The 22617-nt window shown below is 36.9% G+C and overlaps 1 protein-coding gene across 2 annotated transcripts in view; it reads left to right on the top strand.

Moving 5' to 3' along the window:
- ZFAND3 (zinc finger AN1-type containing 3) overlaps positions 1–21710 on the top strand; it is a 143309-nt gene extending 121599 nt beyond the window's left edge. For both annotated transcript variants that reach the window (XM_069800379.1, XM_069800380.1), the window contains 2 exons: positions 710–880; positions 20547–21710. In XM_069800379.1, coding sequence (XP_069656480.1) covers positions 710–880; positions 20547–20701 — 326 coding nt within the window. In that variant the 3' untranslated portion in view covers positions 20702–21710. The remainder of the gene's footprint in view (positions 1–709; positions 881–20546) is intronic.
- Positions 21711–22617: the final 907 nt, after the last annotated feature.

Genomic DNA, 22617 nt, shown 5'->3' with positions numbered 1-22617 from the left:
ATTTTCTTTGAAGCTGAAATTTATAAAGTTATTAATGCAAATAGTATTCTGACTAAATTCTTTAAAAATGGCTGAGCACTTTGAATTTATAGCATGCATGTACAGGTTAGGCTTATTCTGTTTGGGTTTGTATTGTTGGTGTATACTAATTTAGATTTAAATTGTTATCCATGTAGAAAGTGAGGGAAGCTTGGTATGGTGCTTTCATGTACCGCCTTCAGTCATAAGAGATAAATTTACACGCTGTGCCTTAAAAATCTCCCTCCTGCCCAGGGAGGAAATAGCTTGAACGTGCGTTCAGCTGGTTTTTGTCAGCAGCCTACTTCAGTTAGTTTGTGCAGGGAGAATGAAGAAGGTGCACAGGAGAAACTAAATGAGATGACAGATGAAGCCTGCAATTGTTTAGGATGGTATGTACTCTACGTGTATATCTATATGACCCAGCCATGGCTGGAAGGAAGCTAATCAGTTCATTTTATATTCAGTATTGCCAGCAGGAGGGGTTCTTCTAGGGAACAAAGATAATTTGTCCTTTACTTGATGCTCATTTTGATTGTTAAGAAAATGTGTATATGCAATAGAATGGGAAGTATCATGCTGCTTGGTAGTGACCCCATCTGAAAGCAATATACCTTCAATCTGCCCAAAGGGATGCCTCAGCAACGAAGTTCTAATATTTTTCCTAAAATACTTGTTGTGAATACAACAGATTCACAGTCGGAGAGTGAGGCTTCTCCTGTGAAGCGGCCACGGCTACTGGATGGCAGTAACGACAGGCCTGAAGAAACCAGTCGATCCAAACAGAAGAGTAGACGCCGATGCTTCCAGTGCCAAACAAAACTGGAGCTAGTACAGCAGGAACTGGGATCATGTCGTTGTGGTGAGTACTGTTTGTCAGTAGTGTCTGGCTTTCCAATGCAGCTGTGCTTAGATCTGTAACACAGGTGGAAATACAGAGAACACTTGCATTTTTTAATCTTTCAAAGATACTTTAAGCAGAAGCTATAGCTTTGACTGGTAGCAAAAAGTTATAATTAGTTCCTGTCTAATTTCCCCTTTAAAACTTCGGCCTTGATGTACTGCCTTGTCTCAAGAGATCTCAAATGTTAATGAATTTAGCTTCCGAAGTCCCTGTAAGGCAGGATAGCATCATACCCACTTGACAGGAGAAGAAACACAAAGAACATCAGTAAATATGCAAAGATGACAAGTTTTTTACAGAGCTTAAAGGAACATAGGTCAGCATCTACGTTACGCATTTTATAATTCCATTATTATTAAAAAGTTAAAACCAAAAAAAACTCTAACTGAAAATGTTTTCATTCTCACAGTTAGCTGCTGGGGGTTAAAACTTGTTGTTCACCATGCACTTAAAATCATCCAACCTGGCTTTTCTGAATTTGATGACACTGTTCAGCTAATTGAATTGAGGATGATAATCTCATGCAGACAGCTAATTTGGGGTTTCATATTACATGCAAATAATCTTTCTGAAGTAATAACTAATGTGACTAGATTCCAGAGGAGATGCTCTCTCCTTCATGGGACAGTGGTGTTCATAACTGGTTTAAATGTGCTCGTCAGACCCAGTGATAATGAACATGGTAGTTTTACCTGCTAATTATTTTTTCATATAATCATATATTGAAAGTTTACACTTGTGCTCTCTGACCATGCTTGTATTGATACATTTGGAGAAGTTTGTTTAGTTACTTCAGTGTGTCTCAGCAGGGGGATAATTTCCAAAGGATTTGCATAGACAATAGGCGCAGTTCATATTGCACCTGTGAAATGTAGAATATTGTATTAAAATATTTCCTGGATGAAGGCATATCCTTCTGAGCAGCAGTGGGGAGAGAAAGGATTGGCTAAGCTAGTTACAAAGGCCCAGTTAATGAATTCTGTATTGAATACCAAATATCAAGTGAAGAGAGGCGATAGAAAGCCACAAGGATTCCATGTTACCCTTTGTTCCTTTCTTCAGCGTCTATCTGTCTTCAGCCTTTAGAGATCACTGTTGTGTTGTGCTCTTTTGGACATGAGACAGGCTTTGTTTCAGATATTGGAGCACTGCCATAGAGCTAACATACGTTATCTGTGAAGCCACCAAACATGAAGTCAAAAGCTGTAATGTTGAAATTCTTGTTACAGAAATCATGTGTCTGGATACTTTCAGTAAGATTTATATCAAACCGAACAAGTGCAGCGCTATCAATGACACAGTTTGTTATGGCTCTTTCTGCTCAGCACGGCAGGAGTTCCTGCTCTTGGTCTGCTGCTGTCACATATCAAATGACTGAGGCTGCTCACAGGTACCTGACTGAAATAGAAGAATCTTCCCTAATATTGGGAGGATGAGAGTTTTACAAGTTGAGGGAGAATTGGAAAAAAGATGACTTAGTGATTATGTGATATCATTAATCTTTCCTGCATTCTGCAAAATTGGAGCTATGTAAGGGCAATGAACTCAAAAGCAACTTCTTAAAAGTCCTTCTGTTGATTAGTAATGTTTTTAAAATTATAAAATAAGACATGCCTTCTTTTTTTTCCTTAAACTGGATGACAAATATATCTAGTTGGTTCCTCTCAAGCTTTCTTGACGTAGTTCCATAATTCAACATTGTCGCAATATAAGCATTACATGAATTATTCTTTAAATTGTTTCTACTGGATATATCCGGCTTTATGGAAATACTTCTGTTAAACTTCATAAAATGTGTTAATAAAAACGTGAATATGAAACAAAAAATTCCGAGTTCCTCAGCAATAAGTGAGGAAATGAAAATTTGCATTCCTACATTACATATTATATCCTGTATAGTTTAAAGGACGTATAATAAACTTTTCTATTCCACACATTTAATGAGAGGAGTGGGAGGCAGGAGTCTACTTCCATGTTTACAACACGGCTGAAAAGACTGGAGATCTTTGGTTTATCTGTGCAGCTATAATACTTCATTAATACTGTATTCAGTACATGTGTTATCTATAATGAAATGCTGCTGTTATGTGAAAGTAGGCATAGCCTGCACTACTTACTTTTGATAGTAATATTAATAAGAAGCAAACAAAATCCTGCCACTGAGCAACATGGATCATCTCAGCTTCACATCACCTGAACTGCTTTACCAATACTCATCAGCATGTAGCTTTTGTCACTTTCCAAGAAGCTGCCTTAGAAACCATTCTCACTAACTTTGCTCTACTATCTGTAAAATTAGGTTGCTTTAGGTCATGAATGACAAGCCAGATAAAAAACCCTGGGGAGTGAGTGATGGGAAATGGAACAGAGTGAATATGTTAAAAATCTCATTCATTTAAAATGTTTTCTAAATCCATATGTGATCAGGTTATCCTTTTTGTCATAATGTGAAGCACAGGTAGTGATGCATGTTTAACTGGAAGTGTTGGAAATATAATCAACTGGTGTAAAGTAAGCATGTATATTCTTTAAAAGTAATGGTCAAGGTAGAACATTGTTTGATCTGGACTTTGGACCACTGCTATTAAACTCATTGGCATCTTAATTCTTAACTGAAGCAATGGGAAAAAAATGTGGGAAAAAACTCAACTTTAAACATTAAAGAAATTCTGATGGTCAGAATCAATAAAAAGGCAGACAGGATCTTTAGAAGGACAAATGCATATGTTTGCATGGATGCAAGGAAAAAGGATTAGCCACATAAATACTACGTTGTTCTAAAGCTGTGTTTAACACTACTGTTAAAATCCAAATTAACTCTTTAAGACTCCACAGAACAGCAATTTTACTGTTTGCTCTTACACATCATCTTGTATTAATGTTAAAAGTATTGGAAATCATCTCCTCTTTTGCTGATGTGTCCTGGCGACTCTTCCGGTGAGATTTTTAGTGAGACATAGTGGAAAGAAAAATCTATACATACTGGACAATGTTTTAATATAGACATACCTGCAGATATTAATCCATCATAACTGGGACTTGTCCAATGGGACACAACTTTTTTAAAAAGGGACAGAGAAAGTGGGCTGCTGCTTTACACCTAAGTAAGGCTTTATACCAAATTCTGAGATCTTTGGGAAACTGCTGCATTGGCTCTACTGTCTCCTCTAAGACCTACCCAGAGAAAGGTGATGCTGCTGAGCTTGTTCCCTTGACACTACATGGAATTTTAGATGGATGTGACAGTGCTGCAGGGCTTTGCCCTGAAGAAAAACAGTTCACTACTGAGAAGGGAGTTCCAGTAAGGGTTCTTCAAATTCAAACACAACATTTTTCAGCTGTAGGAAGATTTGTTTATTTTCATACACACATACTCTCAAGATCTTTTTTCATTCTGTTTCCGTTCTGTACAAGTTATTAACTGCTGACAAGAAATTCGCATCTCATAAATAATGCTTAAGAACCATTGCTATATAAATTGAATGTGTTATGAATTGTGATGGGCCTTTTTGTAGTGTTCTGTGCCTGGAGCAGGAAGAACAGAGGATGTCATTTTCATTAATTTCTAATGAGGTGCCAATTAAAGGCAAGGAAGGAACTCAGAAGGGAAGAGTCACAGAGCTCCCCTGAATCCTGTACCCTGGGGCTGTCAAACGAGCGCGCTGCCAAGCCTCCTCTGAAAGTTCCAGTAAATTACAAACTCATCCAGAGCACACACAGACAAATTCGGCTTCCCTTTGATCTTCAAAAGAGCAATTTGTAAGACGAGTTCTGAGCCTTTTCACAGAGCGAACTGGGGGAAGTGATAGGAATTTTTAATTGCTGATGCACTTCACAAGCTTCAGTGAGAAAGAGAAGTTTTAAAATGCATTCTCATTTTGTGCCTCTCTGACTGGATAACCTTTAAATCAACACTACTTGAACAAAACCAGCTTCCTGTGAAACATTTCTAGATGACAGTTACACTAGGCATGTTTTCCAGACAGCAATGTTCTCTAGATTTGGGTGGGCCTTTAATACTTTAGAGTCTTATGATGGATAATGATTGTATTGAAATAATGTATTTATTTAATATTAGGTTTAGTAAGCAGTTAAATCATCAGGAATTACAGGAATCGTTTTCTTCAAGTTACATTCTATTGTAGCATTTCTGCTGGAAGTGTAAGCAGTCCGAAATCAATCGCCAATGATCCTTGATCTGAAAATTAAGTTGTCAGTTCAGTGATGTGATATGCAAGTGGTTATCACAAACTTGCTTTAAAACTAGGGGCAGCAAATTTGTGAGTGAAAGTAGCTATATAACACAGAGTTCCGGAAATGTATTTTGGAAAAAGGCAGTTTGATTATTTGCAAATTACACTACAAATATATGGGTCTTGTCTTAATTACTTGACTAGAGATATATCGCTACTAAATAGAGTTGTGTATGTTTTTAAAAGATACCGAGCTGTAAACTTCTAAGTCATAGAAATTATTTGCACAGAAAGCTTAGCTTAATTTTATGGCAGAGGCTTAGAATTTTACAGCAAAAAGTAGTTCTGGTGTCACTTGCTGCATAAAGCCAACACACAGAAGTCTGCGGTGGTCTTTAGTATTGTTGGAATTGTGCAAGACGTACGAGGATATTCTAGATGATCAGTAAAGGACTTTCACCTCTGTCATGTTAGATCCAGTCCTAGTCAGCAATTAAAGAAGAATTAGTACAGTGTACTAGCTCTTCAGCAGCTTTTGTGTAGAATGGTTTGCTATTTGTAGGCCACATCCTAGCGGACACGTCTGCAGCTCAGGCTCCACCTATCCAGAACTCTGGGGAGTTAATAGGGTGGCCAAGACAATGAGCCCTGGAAAGTAAGCTTGTCTTTAGATTCCAGCTGCAGTGCCTTAGAGAGATGTTGCTGATTTGTTTGTGTAGTTCTCAGATAGGAATCTCAAATTTTTTGTGTTCTTTAGCCAGAGTAGATGCTTAACAGGATGGGAAGATGCTGAAACCTTCTAGTTTGATCAGACTGTATTAAAAAATAACTGCTCAGTTGTGGTGCAATCTGATCAAACAGTTGTTAGCAGTATTTCTTGCCTGTGTGGACAGAAAAGATTTTCTTGGGGTTTTACTGGTCTAGATTGTGTTGTAACAAGTTATAATTTCCCAGAACGTGGACGGACTTGAATGATTACATATTCAGTGCTGCTCTTGATGGAGACTTCAGTAGCTACTAACTTCAGGCATGGGTGAAGGCAAAATGCGTTGTTTTGCAATTTTTATTTGTGGGATGTTGGCAAGGATTGGTGTTTGTCTGTTTCTTGATTTGAAGAGATGCACATTCACAAGTGGCCTCTATGGCATTACGACTTTGAGTCAGGAAATGATAGCTTTGCTGGTTAGCCTTGCCTGCCTTGCTGTGCTGAGCGCGTGGAATGAGGGCGTAGCACCTTGTTGGAGCACACCACAGATTGCTCCTTTATAAGGGCATAACTTTCCTTCCTAATTAGTTAGGAACTTTATGTGGGTATAACTTTATAGATCACTGTCCACTGCTCATTGTGGTAGAGATCTAACTACTAAAGTATGTCTCTAGAAAGAGGACACAGATTTTAGTCTTTGCAGTATACAGTGTGCTGGGTGTCTCAGAGATGGTGCTGAATGTGACTTTAATGCAAACTGGATGAATGCCATGTTAAATTTTTATTAGAAGTTAGTGAAATGCCTCATCAAGATGTGATCAAAATGGGTAAGATTGTCTTGATAAAATGGTTTCTAGTTCTAACAAGTTTCACAGCAAGCTGCTTGCTACAGTTTAGCAACATGGAAAATCAACATGTCTGAATAGTTGATAATTCAATTTGTACCTGATAACTTTGTAGCTTGTTTCTTGGAAGGTTAATGCATAAAAACACTTAAGATTATGCATTCTTTGCTTAGATTAGAGGAGGGGACAGGAAGAACAGAAAATTAAGAAAAGAGGCCATAGTAGTACAAGATGTACAAGTTGCATAGCACAGTTGGCTCGGATGACAAATTCATTCATATAGGAAAATGAAAGAAAGATAAAGTAGAAGCTGAACTGTGAAAGAGTATAAAATACAGAGGAAAGCAACAAACTACATATTTCAGTAATCTTAATATTACTTGCCTAGAGGGGAAAAAACATGTAAGTGAATGTTTAACTACATTGAAAACAAACAGAAAAAATAGGGGCAATGGGACAGGCAATTATAAATGCCTATTAAGTAGATGAAAGGAATCACTGACAGAAACAGAGATACTCTGATTATTAAAATAAGAGAAAAAACTTAGTTAAGACAGCTCATCAAAAAACGTTTGTCCAAAAAATGCATGTGAAGTCTTCAGATTAATTTCTATACAGGTATCAGTGCACCACCTTCCTTTGTATGTGGACAGTGATCATGAGGGAAGTTATTCATGGGGAAAAAATTACAAATTTGAGAACGCATTTGGAAAACAAAGTAGCTCAAAGGAAAGCTGACCTTAAGGTGATGAGGGAATAAACCCATGGGGTACACGTTTATCTTGCACTAGAACAATATTAAAAACAAACTGGCATTATATCTCTTACAAAATATCCTACATCCTAAACCAACTCTTGACTTAAGGCTGGTGCATTCTAAAGATAATTCGGTGCTTGCCAAATTATACATATATATATATATACACACACACACACACACAGATATAAATGTTAACAATGGAAAGGACTTTAAAACATTAATGAGTAAATGCAGATTAAAGGATGTCCAACCATCATGAGAAAGCATTATAAACAAGTTGTAAAAAAATCTGTAATCTTGGCAGGGACAGGAACAAAATTTTTAAAAAATATTTGGCAAACTTGCCTTCTAAACAGTTTCAGAAACTTGTCTCGTATTATGTACATATATGCATGAATATATATATAACACACAAACACATAAGCATAGTTAATAAGTACAAAAAAGAGAGTTCTGGTATGTTGCTATGCTTATTTTTCCACATCCCTGTTTTTAATCTAGTTTTATATAAATCTGTAATAATCTAGTGGAATTTTTTTCTTGGGATTATTTAAAAGTGTCTGTTGCTTTATTTCTGTTTTGGTCATCTGCTAATTAGATGGGTAAGAGGAAGAAAAGAACAGACTCATATCAAGCACTGAGCATTTCTGTTAGCAGTCAGAAATAAAATGTGTCCACACAGAGGGGACTGTACCTTTTCTACAGGTACTGTGGCAGCAAGTCTCACTGTGATTCAATAATAAAACAGGTGGAAAAAAACAGCTGCAGATACTTAACTTGTATAACAGAGCTGCTCGTTCATAAACACAGGAGATGAGGCACTTGTTTGGATTGTGCAAGAATAAATTTGGAATGATTTGATTTACTCAGTTAATTTAGAAATTATCTTCAAAAGGACAGGAAGAAAGAAATAAACTTGAATAGCTAAGCAAAAAAAAGCTCTGACAACTTTGTCATCTTTGTACAAAAGTAGTCCAACATGTATTGAAACTAAGGTTTCTCTTAAAACACGGTAAAATATTAAATCATGGTTCCATTTCCATGGAACCTTTTTCTGTGAAGAAGAATTTCTAATGGCACTGGTAAATTCACTTTCTAGATGGGTAAGTTTTATCTGGTACAAACCAAAATGGCTTAAGAACATGATTATATATTGGTATAACATGTACTTCCACTGATTAAAATTAAATATGTGCACTGCTTCTGGAGGTTGAGTCAACCAGTTCAATAAGAAGCGTTAAAGGAAAAATAAATCTTATTAGTAACTGGTTAACATAATATAATTCTGGCAAGTCTTCCTGCCAGGCCTTAAGACGTACCATATTCAGATGTCTTCCGTTGACTGTTCTCCTAAGATAGTTGCTCCCAGAACAGTACTTTTGCCTCAGCCATTCCAGTAATGTCATCTTAGCTTACATTACTGCAAGTATTTTAAAAAAAAAAAAAAAAAAGAAAGAAAGAAAAACTATTGAAGTTTGAAATCAAACTCATAAGGGGGGTTTTGTTTTGTTTTATTTTACAAAGATGTTATCCCAAGACTGCAATGTAATTGATAGGGAATAGGAGCTGTTAACTAATGTTGGTCTCTGAGTAATGCATATTCTGAAAATACTGGAAATTAAACAGTTAAAAGCAGTTGACTAATTGGTGTATCATGGGTTCCAAGGATAGGACTCAGAAAAACACTTTAATGTCTAGGCTTTAGAGAAGCTGTCCACAGCTTTAAAGGTGTAAATGGAGTTCATGGTCTCCTTATAATTGGGAATCATGAAATACAGTTTGAAAAGGCTCTAGTATATTCCCCTAGCTTGTTCAACTAATGTGGGTTTCTTACAGCTTGTGCTGATTTTGATTTCTTCCACCACACAACAGGCAACTCTCTTGATTTAGTAACGTATACTGAGCCTGTTAGTTACCGTTCTATAGTCCCAATCAATACATGTAATTGAAATGGCTCAGTCGGTCTCTTAAGTCCTCGAGTTCTCCTTAAATAAAACAAGATAGCGTGTTCCTTTCGAAAACAAACAAACAAAAAAAGAGGTTTTATTTTGACACTACTGATGTGATAAGTCCTTCAGTATGTAATCTTCAGGTGGTTTTTGCATGGAAACTACAGTATGAGTCAAAAATAAGCATTTTGTTGGTGTGCCACATTAGGTCTCTTCTTCTGTACATACCTGTACTGTGGTTACAGAAGAAAGAAGCATATGGATAAAGTAAAAGATTATGCCATTTTTAATTGTCTTGTATGCACGAGAGATACATGGCCAAGTGAACCTGAACAGAAAACTCTAGCTGAGGCTACCTTATTTCTAATTCCATCTCTTTCAGTACCTTTAGGGAAGTAATTTGCTCAGTCTTTGATTCATTTTTTTCTTATCAGAAGAATGAAGATAATAGCCACCTACCTGCCAGATGTTAAAGGAAACATTTTTGAAGGTTGAAGTGCTCTACCTTTTCTAATCAAAATTCTTTCTTTACCATGTTCTTATTTTTTCACAGTCTCACAGGCACACATTATAACTTCATCAGGACTGTGCACTTAGAAAGCTTCTGTTGGTTGGCAGCAGGCTGCAGCAGTCTGTTCTCAGAAGGAAAGATACTGCCTAGAAAGTGTCCGCCTCAAAGTGAATCAAACATATTTGTCCATCTGTTAACAAATAGCTACGCACATAAGTACTGATTTTACTAATGTGCTTGATATTTGAAGTAAACACAGAAGGCCCAAAAATATGCTAAAATCATCTGACAAATCCTGAAGGAACGTTACCAGCTAGTTCAACTGACCACAAAGTAAGGCTTAGGTAGGGAGGAAAGATGCCCAGTGAATTTTGTTGGTGAAAATCTAAATTCTTCATAGGAAGAAGTGGGGAGAAAACATCACAGCAATTGCTGCATCAGAGCTGGGAGGAGAAGAAGGATATTGAAAGGAATTGTCAAAATTTGCCTTGAAAAGTTGGGATTCTTTCCAGGAACTAGAGGGTTTTTTCCCCTTACAAACTAACTAAATAAAATATTACCTAAAGGAAAATACTACCTGTGGTCTTAAATTCCATGTCTAAGTTATAAAAAAGTGTTAGAGCTAGGTACTGGGACTTGAGACTACCTGATTCTCTGCTAGAGTTCTCCACTAGGTTGCTGTGGGCCTTCTAAAGAAATGGCATAAAGATCAGTGTGCATCAGTTTTCACAAAAGTAAAAAGAATACTACTAGTCTGTGCCAGGGGCTTTTTATATTAAGTATTTCTAGCCTTGGAGGAAAGTTTCAAGAGCTGAAAAACTGTATTTATGGATATTCTAATCACTAAGGTGTAGTATTTTCTCCAGTAGGTTTTTCAAAGTAATACATTTATTTAACTGTATCTTTGTATGTATTGAAATGAAAATATTTACCTAGTGAGGCGTTCACAGTAAATACTTCTGAGTTTCTGAAAATTGTTCAGATGCATGTGTAAGTGGTGTACAGGGGGTTCTGCATATTCGGAACAGGCAGGAGCAAGGAATGTTGTATAACATGGGGTGTTGTTCGCACCCAAAAAAAGGGGGAAGGGTGGAAGTGTACATCACTCGAAGCATTTGTTTTCCGTTATGCTATAAATAGAGCTTCTTGAATGGAGCTCTATTTCCCTTTGGTTAGAAGAATTACTCAACGTAGATTGCAAGAGGCTACAGGAATAGAAGACTTCCATGGAGCAGCATGTGTAATCTAAGAGACCCTGGACACAGGTGTAAATAGGGGATAAAGACATAAAATAAATTTGATTTAGGTTTCAAAGAAATAGAGCTGCTTCTCTCCAGTGATTTGGCCAGCAAGCCTAGCTGTTGTCAGACTGTGGATCAATATGGTGCAACCTCTAGAAAGCTATTTAAACCCAAGGCATAAATAATATAATTCAGGAAATATACTGAAAGTCAAACCTGGAATCATATTCAGCATGTGATGATTTGAAGTCAATATACATGCAGGATCCAGGAGAACAGAATTAATACAACACATACAGTACATTAGTATAGACCCTTTCATTTTTCATTCCAGTTCTTTATTAGTAGCCTTATCTTTCCTGCATTTTCATTGGGCTAAACAAAATGATACACATACATTATTGAATCAATCAATATTGCTTGCTGTTTTAATTAAATTACTGGATACACTTTGGCTTTTAATTAAATCCGCAGCTTCTGGGAGAAATGTATTAGCTCAGGTGGGCTGGATAGAGAGAGAATTTTAGAAGTATTAATACTCATCTAGCTCTTTTGAAAATGTCAAACACTTTGCACAAGGCACTGCACTGATGCTAGGATAGCTGTCATCTGCCTGCCCTTCTTCAGGAGACTTTTTTTAAGACTTCATACTACTCTCAAATCTAAATGTTTTGGGTAGGAAACAAATACTTCTTTATATTCTGGTATAGCCTATGGAAAATCTAATTTTATAATAGTACTACCATTTGCAATAGTGTTACCTATTATTATGTTTTACCTCCACTTTATTTGGTGTCTGCTCTTGGACACTAAGATGCCTTTTTGGCATAATTCTGCTTTTTTACTGCATATCCTCCTCTTTGGATTAATTCTCTCACATCCTACAGGATATAACCTTGTGAAACTAGGAATGATATGGGAGATGCAGTGTTGTTTCAGTGTGTTCTCTTTACCTAAAGTCCAAACTTTTCATTTTGAACCTAGCTTTTCCTCTTCCTCAAGTTAGTTGTACGTTGGTGTTCACTATCTGGCACTGCTGTTGATGCTGCAAGTTGTTTGGAGTAAAATGGTTTATTTGCAAATTCTTTTGTTTAATTAAACTTCAACCATTTTTTTGCCTTTGTGTCTCATGTGTGATCATACCCAGTTCTATAGACATTTCACAACAGCGGTAACCCACCGTTTGTGCTAGCTGGTAAGTCAACTTGTAGTGTTACAACTACTGCTTGTGCCTGACTGCTGTGGATTGCAACTTAGACAAAAAATTGAGGACGGTGTGTAACACTGGAAGGGGAGCCTACAGATGAAATGTGTAGGTCAGTGACTTCTGAGGTATAAAGCAGTTTAGAAGTGAGTATTGATTGCATGCTGTATCAGTGGGAATAATCATGTACCTAAGTTGCTCCGTTAGACTGTCTCCGATAGATGTTGGCCTCAACTCATGAATCCGTAGAGGGGTGAAGAAGTTGTGATGTAGAAGTAGTTACTCTTATGTGCATGTGTTCTGTAAAGCAAGAAAAAATATTTGATCCAAACTAAAAGATTTAATCACTCTTATTTTGTGGTACATGGCAGAACTGAGATATGATCCTGACCAAGACCTGCAGTATTTAGTAAGACCTGACTCACAGCAAACTTTTTTAATTGCAGTTCACTATTACAAAGCAGGTATGCTGTATTTGTCACTTTGATTCATTGAGGATTCTTTGAAATTCAGAAATAATTTCCTGAAAACCTCAGTTCTGTTCCTGAAGATGCTCCCTGCTTCTTTGAAGTTGGTATCCACTAGAGCAAAAGCAGGACTTGAATCTAGCAGAGTGCCGTATCTTAATTTTTCCCACTCCAAATACTGCCTTCAAAGAAACAGGAGGAAACTGTTTCTTCTGAGTCATTCTTAGTTTCAAAGTCAAGGAGTAGAATAGTGTCTTATGTAGAACATCCTTAAGAATTGTTGATTGGAAAAACACCCTAAAAAGTCAGCACATGCTCTGTCCTCAAGTGATATAAATTCTCTGTTCAAAATTTGTGTCACATTTAATGTAGGGAAAAATAGTTTGACAGCTTTCTGTGCAAGTAGTAAGATAAATAGGAAAGTTAATTTGAAATTAGCACAAATTGGGATAAAACATAGTTTGTTTGCAGAGTCTCCACAGTGCAAAACCACATCTCTTGTGTGCTCCTTAAAGCAGCTTTCCAGGCTTACGATCTTCAAGAACATAGACAGAAGACACTTTGAAACACAGATTATACATGAGTGAACTTGGAAATACAAAGTCTTTGCCTTGCAGTCTAAATAATTCTTGCAGAATCTTTAACTGTACCTGTCCAGTGGCTGCTACAGGATTAAGATGGTGTCATCTTTCTTTTGCATACAATATCTTCCATTCATTTTGTGGACAGTTTTTTTCACTAATAGCTTTTTTTTCTGTGATGCATGCTCATACATATTGCTTGACCCTCTTCATGGTAGATAGCAAAATAGAGCAAGAAAGGAAAAGGGAAAAAAAAATAAAAATCATCTTTGTTCCCTTCTTTTCTCCTGAGCATAAACCCAGTAGTAGAAATACAAAATGAATCTGCAGCATCCTGTAAGCATCCTGAGTCCCAGACATAAATTTTTATGTAGCATCACGGATGTCACAGAGCTGTGTGCTTCTAGCATGAAACCTGAGATTATGACTGACTTAAAAGCAGGATGGAAGTCCCAGGGACAGATTGGCAGTTTAAAAGAAACATTCTAAGGTGTCTTATACCACCTCTTTTCTTTTCCTCTTTTTGATTCAGTTATTGATCATTTTGGTAGTTATAAGTATAGATGATCTATATAAAGAAGAAAATATTGAAAGACAAGTTGCAGTGACCATAGCAAATGATTAGAAAAATAAGTTGTTAAGATACGTACACTTTTTGCTGCTGTGTGTTTCTTGAATCTTGCAGCTGTGCTGTTTGTGAAGAAACATGGAATTGAAATGCCTTGAGAGGGCAAATTTTAAGATAATATTTAGAGACTTCTAACTGTGAGCACTTAAGAGGTTAACATTCCCCATCCACTCTTCTTGGAGTGGAAATGGTAGAAATTACTGCCTCAAGCTGTATTTTGTGGAGTTTTAATAAATACATCTATTTGGTTAAAAAGCTTTACCATAATGTGGCTTACTCCCCTTTTCCCCTTGTGAAGGAATGACAAGATTCCTAGCCAAGTTATTCTGAACTACTTAGCATTTAATCAATGTCCATGACATCTTGCAAAACTGGGAAAGGGAAACAGGAGAATAATTTTGCTCACTTACTTCCAAAAGCTTGTTGATTAGCTTGTTAGGGTTTGGTTTGGTTTTATGGAAAATGTCAGTAAAACTGAATGTTCCTTGAGTTGTGTAATGAAAGCTGACAATGCCAATGCAAAGCATTGCCCACACAAGAGAGAGAAGAGATAATTAGAGTATATGAAAGAATGGAGCTGTCTAGAAGAAGAATAATACAAGGTACCATCAGACTAGAATATTTTTATACTGTAAAATAGCTGTGCATATAAGCTGCTCTGGAAGTTTTGCTAGGCTGGATGATAGCACACTTTTATGCCCTTCCATTGCTGGATGTTCTTTTTAAGAAGAACAATCTCCAAAATACTAGGGGAGCAAGCTGGATTATATTGAAATCCAGAGAGCAAGTGTTTTCTGAGGTACTTGATGTACAAGCCTTTAGGGTCTTGGTTGGTATCTTGGTAGCTATTTGTTCTACTCTTACATTCATTTCTTACCTATTTCATGTCTTGAAAAAAGAAAAAAATATTTCCCTCCTGCCCTTTTTTTTTAATAGCTTTATTGTTAGCATCATTTACAACACATTAAGTCATCTTTCCAGTTGGAAGGGATGGGGGAGATGCGTAAACATTGTTTTGGGGATTACTAGACACTTTTGGTGAATGATGTCCAATTATTCTGAACAGTGCTGCAGCAGCATGTATCACTGCATGACCTAATCTTCTCTGCTGGTTAATCTGCCTGGTTTTGCAGTGTTGTATGATATGCTGTAGATACGTTCACCTCTTAAAGATATGTTAAAATCTGTTCTTGCACAGAAATCTGCATATAGACTCACACGTACCTTGTTAGATAATACACCTTTAGTAGAGAATTTTTGCAGCACCTTCATCTCTTAAGGTTAAGAGGTATTTTTAAGTTCTGTTTGAACCTTTGTTGATTAGTATTTCAAATTAGCAAGAAAGGTAAAATTCCTTGTAAAGCACATGAAGAAGCCAAAGCACACAGGACAGAATTCTGCACAGGAATAAGTCTATGCCATTACTCAGACTACTTTTGAATAGGGTCCTTATAGGGGATCTATATAAACACAAGTTGTTTATTAAATAAAATTTGGAAGTGGCATAAGCTGCAAATTCTGACAGTTTTGAACTTATGCCTCTTGACTTGGGAATGAAAATGGTAAATAGCAGGACTAGTGGGCAGGTAAGATTATTTCAAGGTGTCAGAAGCTCTGGTTTTGTATGGCAATATTGACTTCACTTTCTTTCACCTACCAATGGGAGCTTCTTTGAATGAATCAGAAGGGGTCACTGTAGTATAGAAGGCTAAACTTTCAGAGCAGTTACTACAGGCAATGAAAACATAAATGTCTACCTTGAACAATTAAGATGATTGATGATACTTGGTAATGAAGGGCTTCCGTCTTTTCATGTTGGCAATGATATTTGAACGGCTTAGCTTTTAGAAACACAAAAATGTACATCTACATAAGCGAAGTTCAGTTTTCTTCAGTAGATGGAACTGCTGTATTAATCTTATGACACATTCACTGTATGGAAAAGTCCAAATATGTTCTCTATTCTTAAAAAACAGCATGCAACTACTTTTTAGGTAATATGCATCAAGATGTTGCAAACAGGGACACTTTTAAATGTTTTTAAGACACTTTGAAAATGTGTAAGCTGTATAAATATTTAATAAGCTTGGTTGGCACTTCCACCACTTCTTTCAAAACACGCTTACAAACAAATCTGTCTTCTTTTAGCAGCTTTCTGAATGTCTCATCGATGAGATCAGGACCAGAATCTCAGGGTGGAAGAAAAAGAAGCTTCCTTTCTATCACAACGCCATTCACATAACAGGGATCATTATATTTATTGTATATTTTACGTTACAGTGTGGTGTTCTCCAGCAGTACATTAGAAGAGTCTAGGACTCCATGCCTGGCCAAGGACATCTACTAGAGTAGTCAGAACAGCGTGCTGTACTTCTACATTGGTAGTTTGCAGTAATCCAATTATTGGGCATTTGTGCCGTGTTCCAGAAAGTCTGACCACTTTCTGTTAACAAAGAGAAAAGAAGAAATTTTACAAAAAATCAGGGACCCTCCAAAATGACAATTTGGCTTTTGTGTTGTGGATTATTATGCCATTTAGTTTAATTGTTTCTGATGCTTCACATATCATTTTATTGGTATTTTAGCAGCTTACTGTTTTCAGAATTTGAAGATGGAGAGTTAAGAATTAAATGTAGGTTTTAGTTGAAATATTTGCTTATTGTCATTCCATACTCCCATCTAGCCAGTGCTCTTGAATGTAACAATGAGGAAAATGCTGTGTGGGGGTGATGATGAAAAATGACTGCAAACTGTAGGTCTGTGGTATTCTCTAGTCTTGAATATGGAAGATTTGCTTTCTGTCCTCTCCAATTGCCTTTTCCCAGCAGATTCCTCAGGAATGATGAAAGCAACTTTGCAGTTGCTTGTGTGCGATCTCAGACTTCCTTTGAATGATTTTCTTTTTTCTTTTTTCTTTTTTTTTTTAATGTCCTACACAAAAGACTCATCTGTATGGGTACAAGTAAGGCAGAGATGGTACACTGCTTTATGGCTTTAGCCATTTATGCTCTGGTGATGAAATGGAAGTGAATTTTTGATGATATATTGTGAAGTAGTTTCTGGGGTGCTTAGAGGAGCTCAAAGGTTTTGAGGCACTATATAATGTTTTTCCAAGATGTTTGCATTAGAGGCCTGAGGAGTAGGTGATTCATAGTTTACTTCTAACATCAGAAAACAATTGCAATGCTGTGAGATGTATTATTACATTTACTAGACTGAAATCTTCTACGCTTGGAGTGGAAGTCTGGCATATTTTTGGTTGATGACTAGGGTAAACTAACTTTAGTTGGCAGATGGATTCCCTTTTCTAATGCTCTTTCCCCTATCAGAAAGTTATTTATTTTGTCTTTTAGTTGTAGTGTGCTAAAAGAAGCATTTCTGCAGTAAAATCCTTTAGGGGAGACAACCTATATTTGATATCTTCCCATAATGAACTTAACAGTAAATACACCGCAAAAGTTCATTTATCTAACTTGCTTTATAACCATAAAAGCAGAGTTCTCAGGAGAAAAGGTTTCACCTCTAAATATGGATTGGTTTTACAGATCACGTATTGGCGTTCTGCCCCAGTGCACATAAGTTCATAATGGAACTGCTGTAAAAACTGATGGTCTTGGTATGACATGAGGCACTTGTGTACACACAGACCACAGAAAGTCCACTCTGATTTCCAGACCAGTGAAGAGGCAAGGAGTGATTATAGCAGTAATAACTTAATTGAATATATCTACTCTGAACTAATGAAAAAATGTTCAGAACTACTGTTACTCAACTAGCTACTATATAACAGTATTCAGGTCCTTTAAATTTTTAAATAAAACCTACAAAAATACAAGTTCCAATCTTTAAAGTGACTTAGGCATTTGGAGCAATGGGACTAAAGATCAGAAGTCTCTTCTGGAAATGAGGGTTCCAAAAGATCACCATTGCTAATGCAACAAGAATAAACCCCCTCCGTAAGAACAGCCAATATATGCAAAAATATTTTAGTAACATTCAAAATGTGCTTGGGTATTATTTCTTTAGGTATTATCAGTTCTAATTAGCCATACATATTTAAATAGATACATGAATAACAGGATTAAATCATTTAGTTGCTGAAATTAGAAATATTTTTCCCATAATCTGGGAAAATTAAAATCACCTGCCATGCTTTGTGGACAGTTGTTGAAATTCTGTTCAAGAATGCATAAGGAAATACGTGACAAACAGAAGAAATAAATAATGTTTCATGCATACAGTACAAATTTTCCTACATGAAAACAGGTGCTCTAAAAAGAACTAAAAGGTATTCAAAAAAACAAAGATGTGGCAAAGCACAGTTTAGATTGTATCGGGGGTGTGGCAAAGTACAAAGGAACATCATGAAGTTATACTGGTCTACAAAAAGCAGGAGGCTTTGTAGAAAGTAAGGAGATGTGGCAATTGAAAGGTCATGTTCAAAGTGATAAATCATGTTGTATATGTAGTTTCTTATTAGATTTATAGAATTGTCAAAAGGGTCTTGGTGAAGATTGTATACATGTTCAAGGTCTCTTTTAGATAACATTAAATAGCATTTCTTCATATGCTTGTTAACCATGTGGAGAGGATCTGTAAAGCTGTCAGGATTTAAAACTAGTTTTCACCTACAAGGAGCTGAAATGACATCAGCCCAATCTGTATCTGCAGGGATTCTTGCATCTGCTTCTTACACATCCATTACAGATAAGATGATGAACTTGATTTTTGAGCTCATCTAGTCAGGTATTTATGTATTCTTGTGCCTGCAGTGGACGTTGGTTCCATAATTTGAAGTCTTATTTCAAGAAATAAGGGAAGCCTTCAGTCCCTGCTTTCTGTAGGAGAATTGAGTGAAATTCCTGTTCACTATTTGAACTATAGTCCCAAGGATGTTTTCATTTTAACAATCAGACCTTGAATTTTTGGTACCTCAAGAAAGATATTTGTCACATTTGAGTGTGGTATGACCCAGACTGAGATTGAAGTGGAGGCAATGATCACAAGGGGCGAGATACATATCAATTCAATCTGCATCTTTCCATCCATATTTCTGAATCGCGTATACCAATACAGAAAACTTGTCTTTTTTGCTTTGTTCCTAGAACTGGGTTTCAAAGCTGACCACAGATAATAAACGTGTCTTTTCATAGCTGGTGCTATTGAAACAAAGAACAAAGATAAATCAATTTCTCTTCACTTTTTTTGTTTTTTTTGAATAATTCCATGTGTGATACTTTTTCCCTTTCTGTTTTCTTAACAATCACGCTAACATAAAGATAGCCTGTTGTTCTCTCCTACAACTGATGTTTTATAGTCCAGGAGCTTGAAATACTTTACGCACATTTTTTTATATATATGTGTGTGTATGTGTATATATATGCACAAACACACACTCTCTCAATCATTCACTCATTTTTATCCTTTTCTATCTCTCAAATATCATTTGTGGTTTTAATATCTTTTGAGCATTCAAGGAGCAGCAGTAATGTAAAGCATTCAGTGAGAGGCAGAGTGATGCTCTTTGCACCATCAGGCAGGAAAAATACTGTAGCACGGGCAGTATCATACTTCGTTTCATATATGGTGGACTACATGAACCCTGTAACTGTCTGACTCTCTTCCCTACTGTATCATCTTAATACTACTTATCACTATGTCACATTCATTTTAGAGGTAGGAAATTGGAGGCAATTTCTTTACTCTTATAAAGTATTAGGGACAAATAAGAAAAAAGCTGGTTTTCTTTGTAGACTAGAAAGAGGTGGCTACTGAGGATGCCCTCCTCACCTGTAGGAAAAAGTATTGACGTATTTCTACATGTGTTTCTGAATCACATGCTCCCTGGAAAACTGAGTAACATTGACTAGCTTTAAACAAAGAGACAATAAGCTATGTCTTTTCAGCTACAAAGCAAGATGTTGTGACATGACATGTCCCTATGTCAAATGCCTGTTCACCCCCCGTGGTTAGTGTCAGAACAGTTCATGAAGAGAAGCTTCTGAAAACTGGAACAGTAGTGGAGCAGTGAACTCTGCTGCAGTCGCTGCCAACTTGGGGTGCTGGCAGTAAGGAGGAAGCAAGGTGCTTAGATTTAACAGTTCTGACTTGAATTAGCTTGGGAGCTAAACCTGAAGTACTATAGGCATGAATTTCAGAAATTACAACCAACTGTACATAAAGCAGAAAAGATTTCAGTTAAGGTAATCAGACTTTTCTTTTGAAACATTAGCTTTGTTACTATCTGGGCATACCTAGTTTAGATGATCTATAGGATGAGAGGATGGCAAAAAAACCAACCCAAATTTAATATGACTTGAGCTTTGATACTGTGTTGATAAATACTCAAGAAAATGCAGTAAATAATCAGAGCTTTATTTACCCTGTAAGGGAAGATAATTAAAAACTTAAAGCTGGCATTAATTTTTGGGAACTGAGTAATCCCCCAGTAGGTGATCCTTCACTTCTGATTCAGGTAAGATTCTGCCACTTTAACCAAGTTCCTAACTATATTTTTTTTTTCTCCCTTTCCATGGTAGGTTATGTGTTCTGTATGTTACATCGCCTGCCTGAACAACATGACTGCACATTTGACCACATGGGACGTGGGCGTGAGGAAGCCATTATGAAAATGGTGAAACTGGATCGGAAAGTAGGGAGATCTTGCCAACGCATTGGTGAAGGATGTTCCTGAGTGCAAGACTGCAACCAAATGCTGTTCTCTTAGTTCACTAATGTTAGCCTTATTTAGGACAAAGTCAGCCAGACACCTTGTACTAGGCAAGTTTCAGACTACAGCCAATCAGTTTCCTTTCTTTAGTCAACCGTCCTGGTACTGTAGTTTAGGGGTTGATGGTGGTTGAAGTTGATTTCTGGCTGGTTACTAAGGTGCCTGCTAGCCACAGTATAAAAATAAAACATGAAGAAATATTATTTTTGAGCATGGCTAGTGGATTTAAACAAAACAAGAAAAATCCAAAGGCTTCTGTTATTGCTGGAGTCACTCTAAAAGCCTTATGCTGGAAACATTCCAGCTGCAGAGTTAAAACAATTAGTTGTACAGAAGCTGGTGTAAAAGTTTGCTATGCACATGGCTTTCAGACAAACTGTTTAATGTGCAGCCTTTCACCTCTTCACTGCTAGTGAATCCTGAGGAGGTGAAATACTACTAAGAGCAGCAACTGCAGCTGCTTAAGCCCAGAAGACCTGACTGGTCACTCGTGCCTTCATCGCGTGTGGCTTTTGAATTAGGCAGTGTCACCAGCATCAGGGATTCTGTTGGGGTAGGAACATCTTTCTGGTTCTTCCCAGGAAGCCAAAAAGAAAGGGGGACAGAGATTCTTATGAAAAATTTTTATATCTATCTTACTATAAAGAACCTATCAGGGTTTGGTTTTGTTTGGTTTTTTTCTTTCTTCTCAGTTAAATTATGATGTCACTTTAAAGACAACTCCATCCCAGAGCAGTAAATGGTGCATACTTTTTACATGGCATCCACAGAGATTCTGTGAGTTGTGTGAACAGATTCCACCTACCTTGAGCAGTGCAGCCATTCCCACCGGCCGAAACCTGATTGGCTCTTGTTTGCCTTTTGCTAAGTGCAGGTATCTGATAATTGATCAAATAAGGCTAATTCACAGCACAGTAGCCATGGCTGGATTCTACAGACTGACTTTCTGTAGCTAGACTTATATATTGGGGGGGGGGGAAAGGACATTTTGTAGCAAACGGAATTTGGTAACAGTATTGGGGAACCAACCGGTAAAACACCCTTTATCAGATTGAGTTTGTGTTCCTCACTTCCAGAGTGTCAATGAGATAATCAAATGGGCTATGTCAGCCCTTTTTCTATGCAGCTGAACACTCTCATGAAAATCTCTGCCCGCATCTATTGCAAAGCAAGTATAGCAAGTGAATGTGAAAAGCATTACATGGAGTAGAATGTTTCAGATGTGTTTAGACCTATGGTTCTGTATTATGGTATGTCATGTTGAGCTGAGCTGAATTGCACCAGTCTTGTCAGTTTGGAAACAAAAAAGCAAACTTACTTAATAATCGGCATGTCTCCTGCTGCACACAGGGTTTATGCAGGTAAAAAGGATTTGTACCGATGGGGCCCAGCTTAATCCTGAGTGAATTTAGCTTCTCAGTCTATTAGTAAGGTATTAACAATCGGGTAAATTTGTAAGAAAACCTGAGGGAGGGAAAGATTTTTGTCTCGTCTTCAAATACTGGGCAGATATAAAACATCAGAGGGGTGAAGTAACGTGTCACTTGAAAAACCCCAGCGTTTTGGGAGTAAGTTTGTACGAGTCATCCTCCATTCTACTTGTTACAGGTAACTAACTCCTTATAGGCCAAATTATATTGCTACTTTGGTAGCCAGTTAGGAGCATTTAACAAGGAGACAACTAATTTAAAAAAAAGAGAAGAATATATATGTCTCTTCACACACACACTCAGCATCTGACTGTATTAGCATTAATTAACCATGAAGCAAATCAGAAGTGTCCCATCATTATAAAATGCAAGCTATACAAAAGGCAAGCTGGTTTTTTTATTATTGTTATTGTTCAAGAACTTGAAACCAGCAGCAAAATCTTCTGTAAT

The sequence above is a fragment of the Haliaeetus albicilla genome, chromosome 13, assembly GCF_947461875.1.
Source record: "Haliaeetus albicilla chromosome 13, bHalAlb1.1, whole genome shotgun sequence".
NCBI classification, from domain to species: Eukaryota; Metazoa; Chordata; class Aves; order Accipitriformes; family Accipitridae; genus Haliaeetus; species Haliaeetus albicilla.
This window is presented reverse-complemented; position numbering and strand designations above follow the sequence as displayed.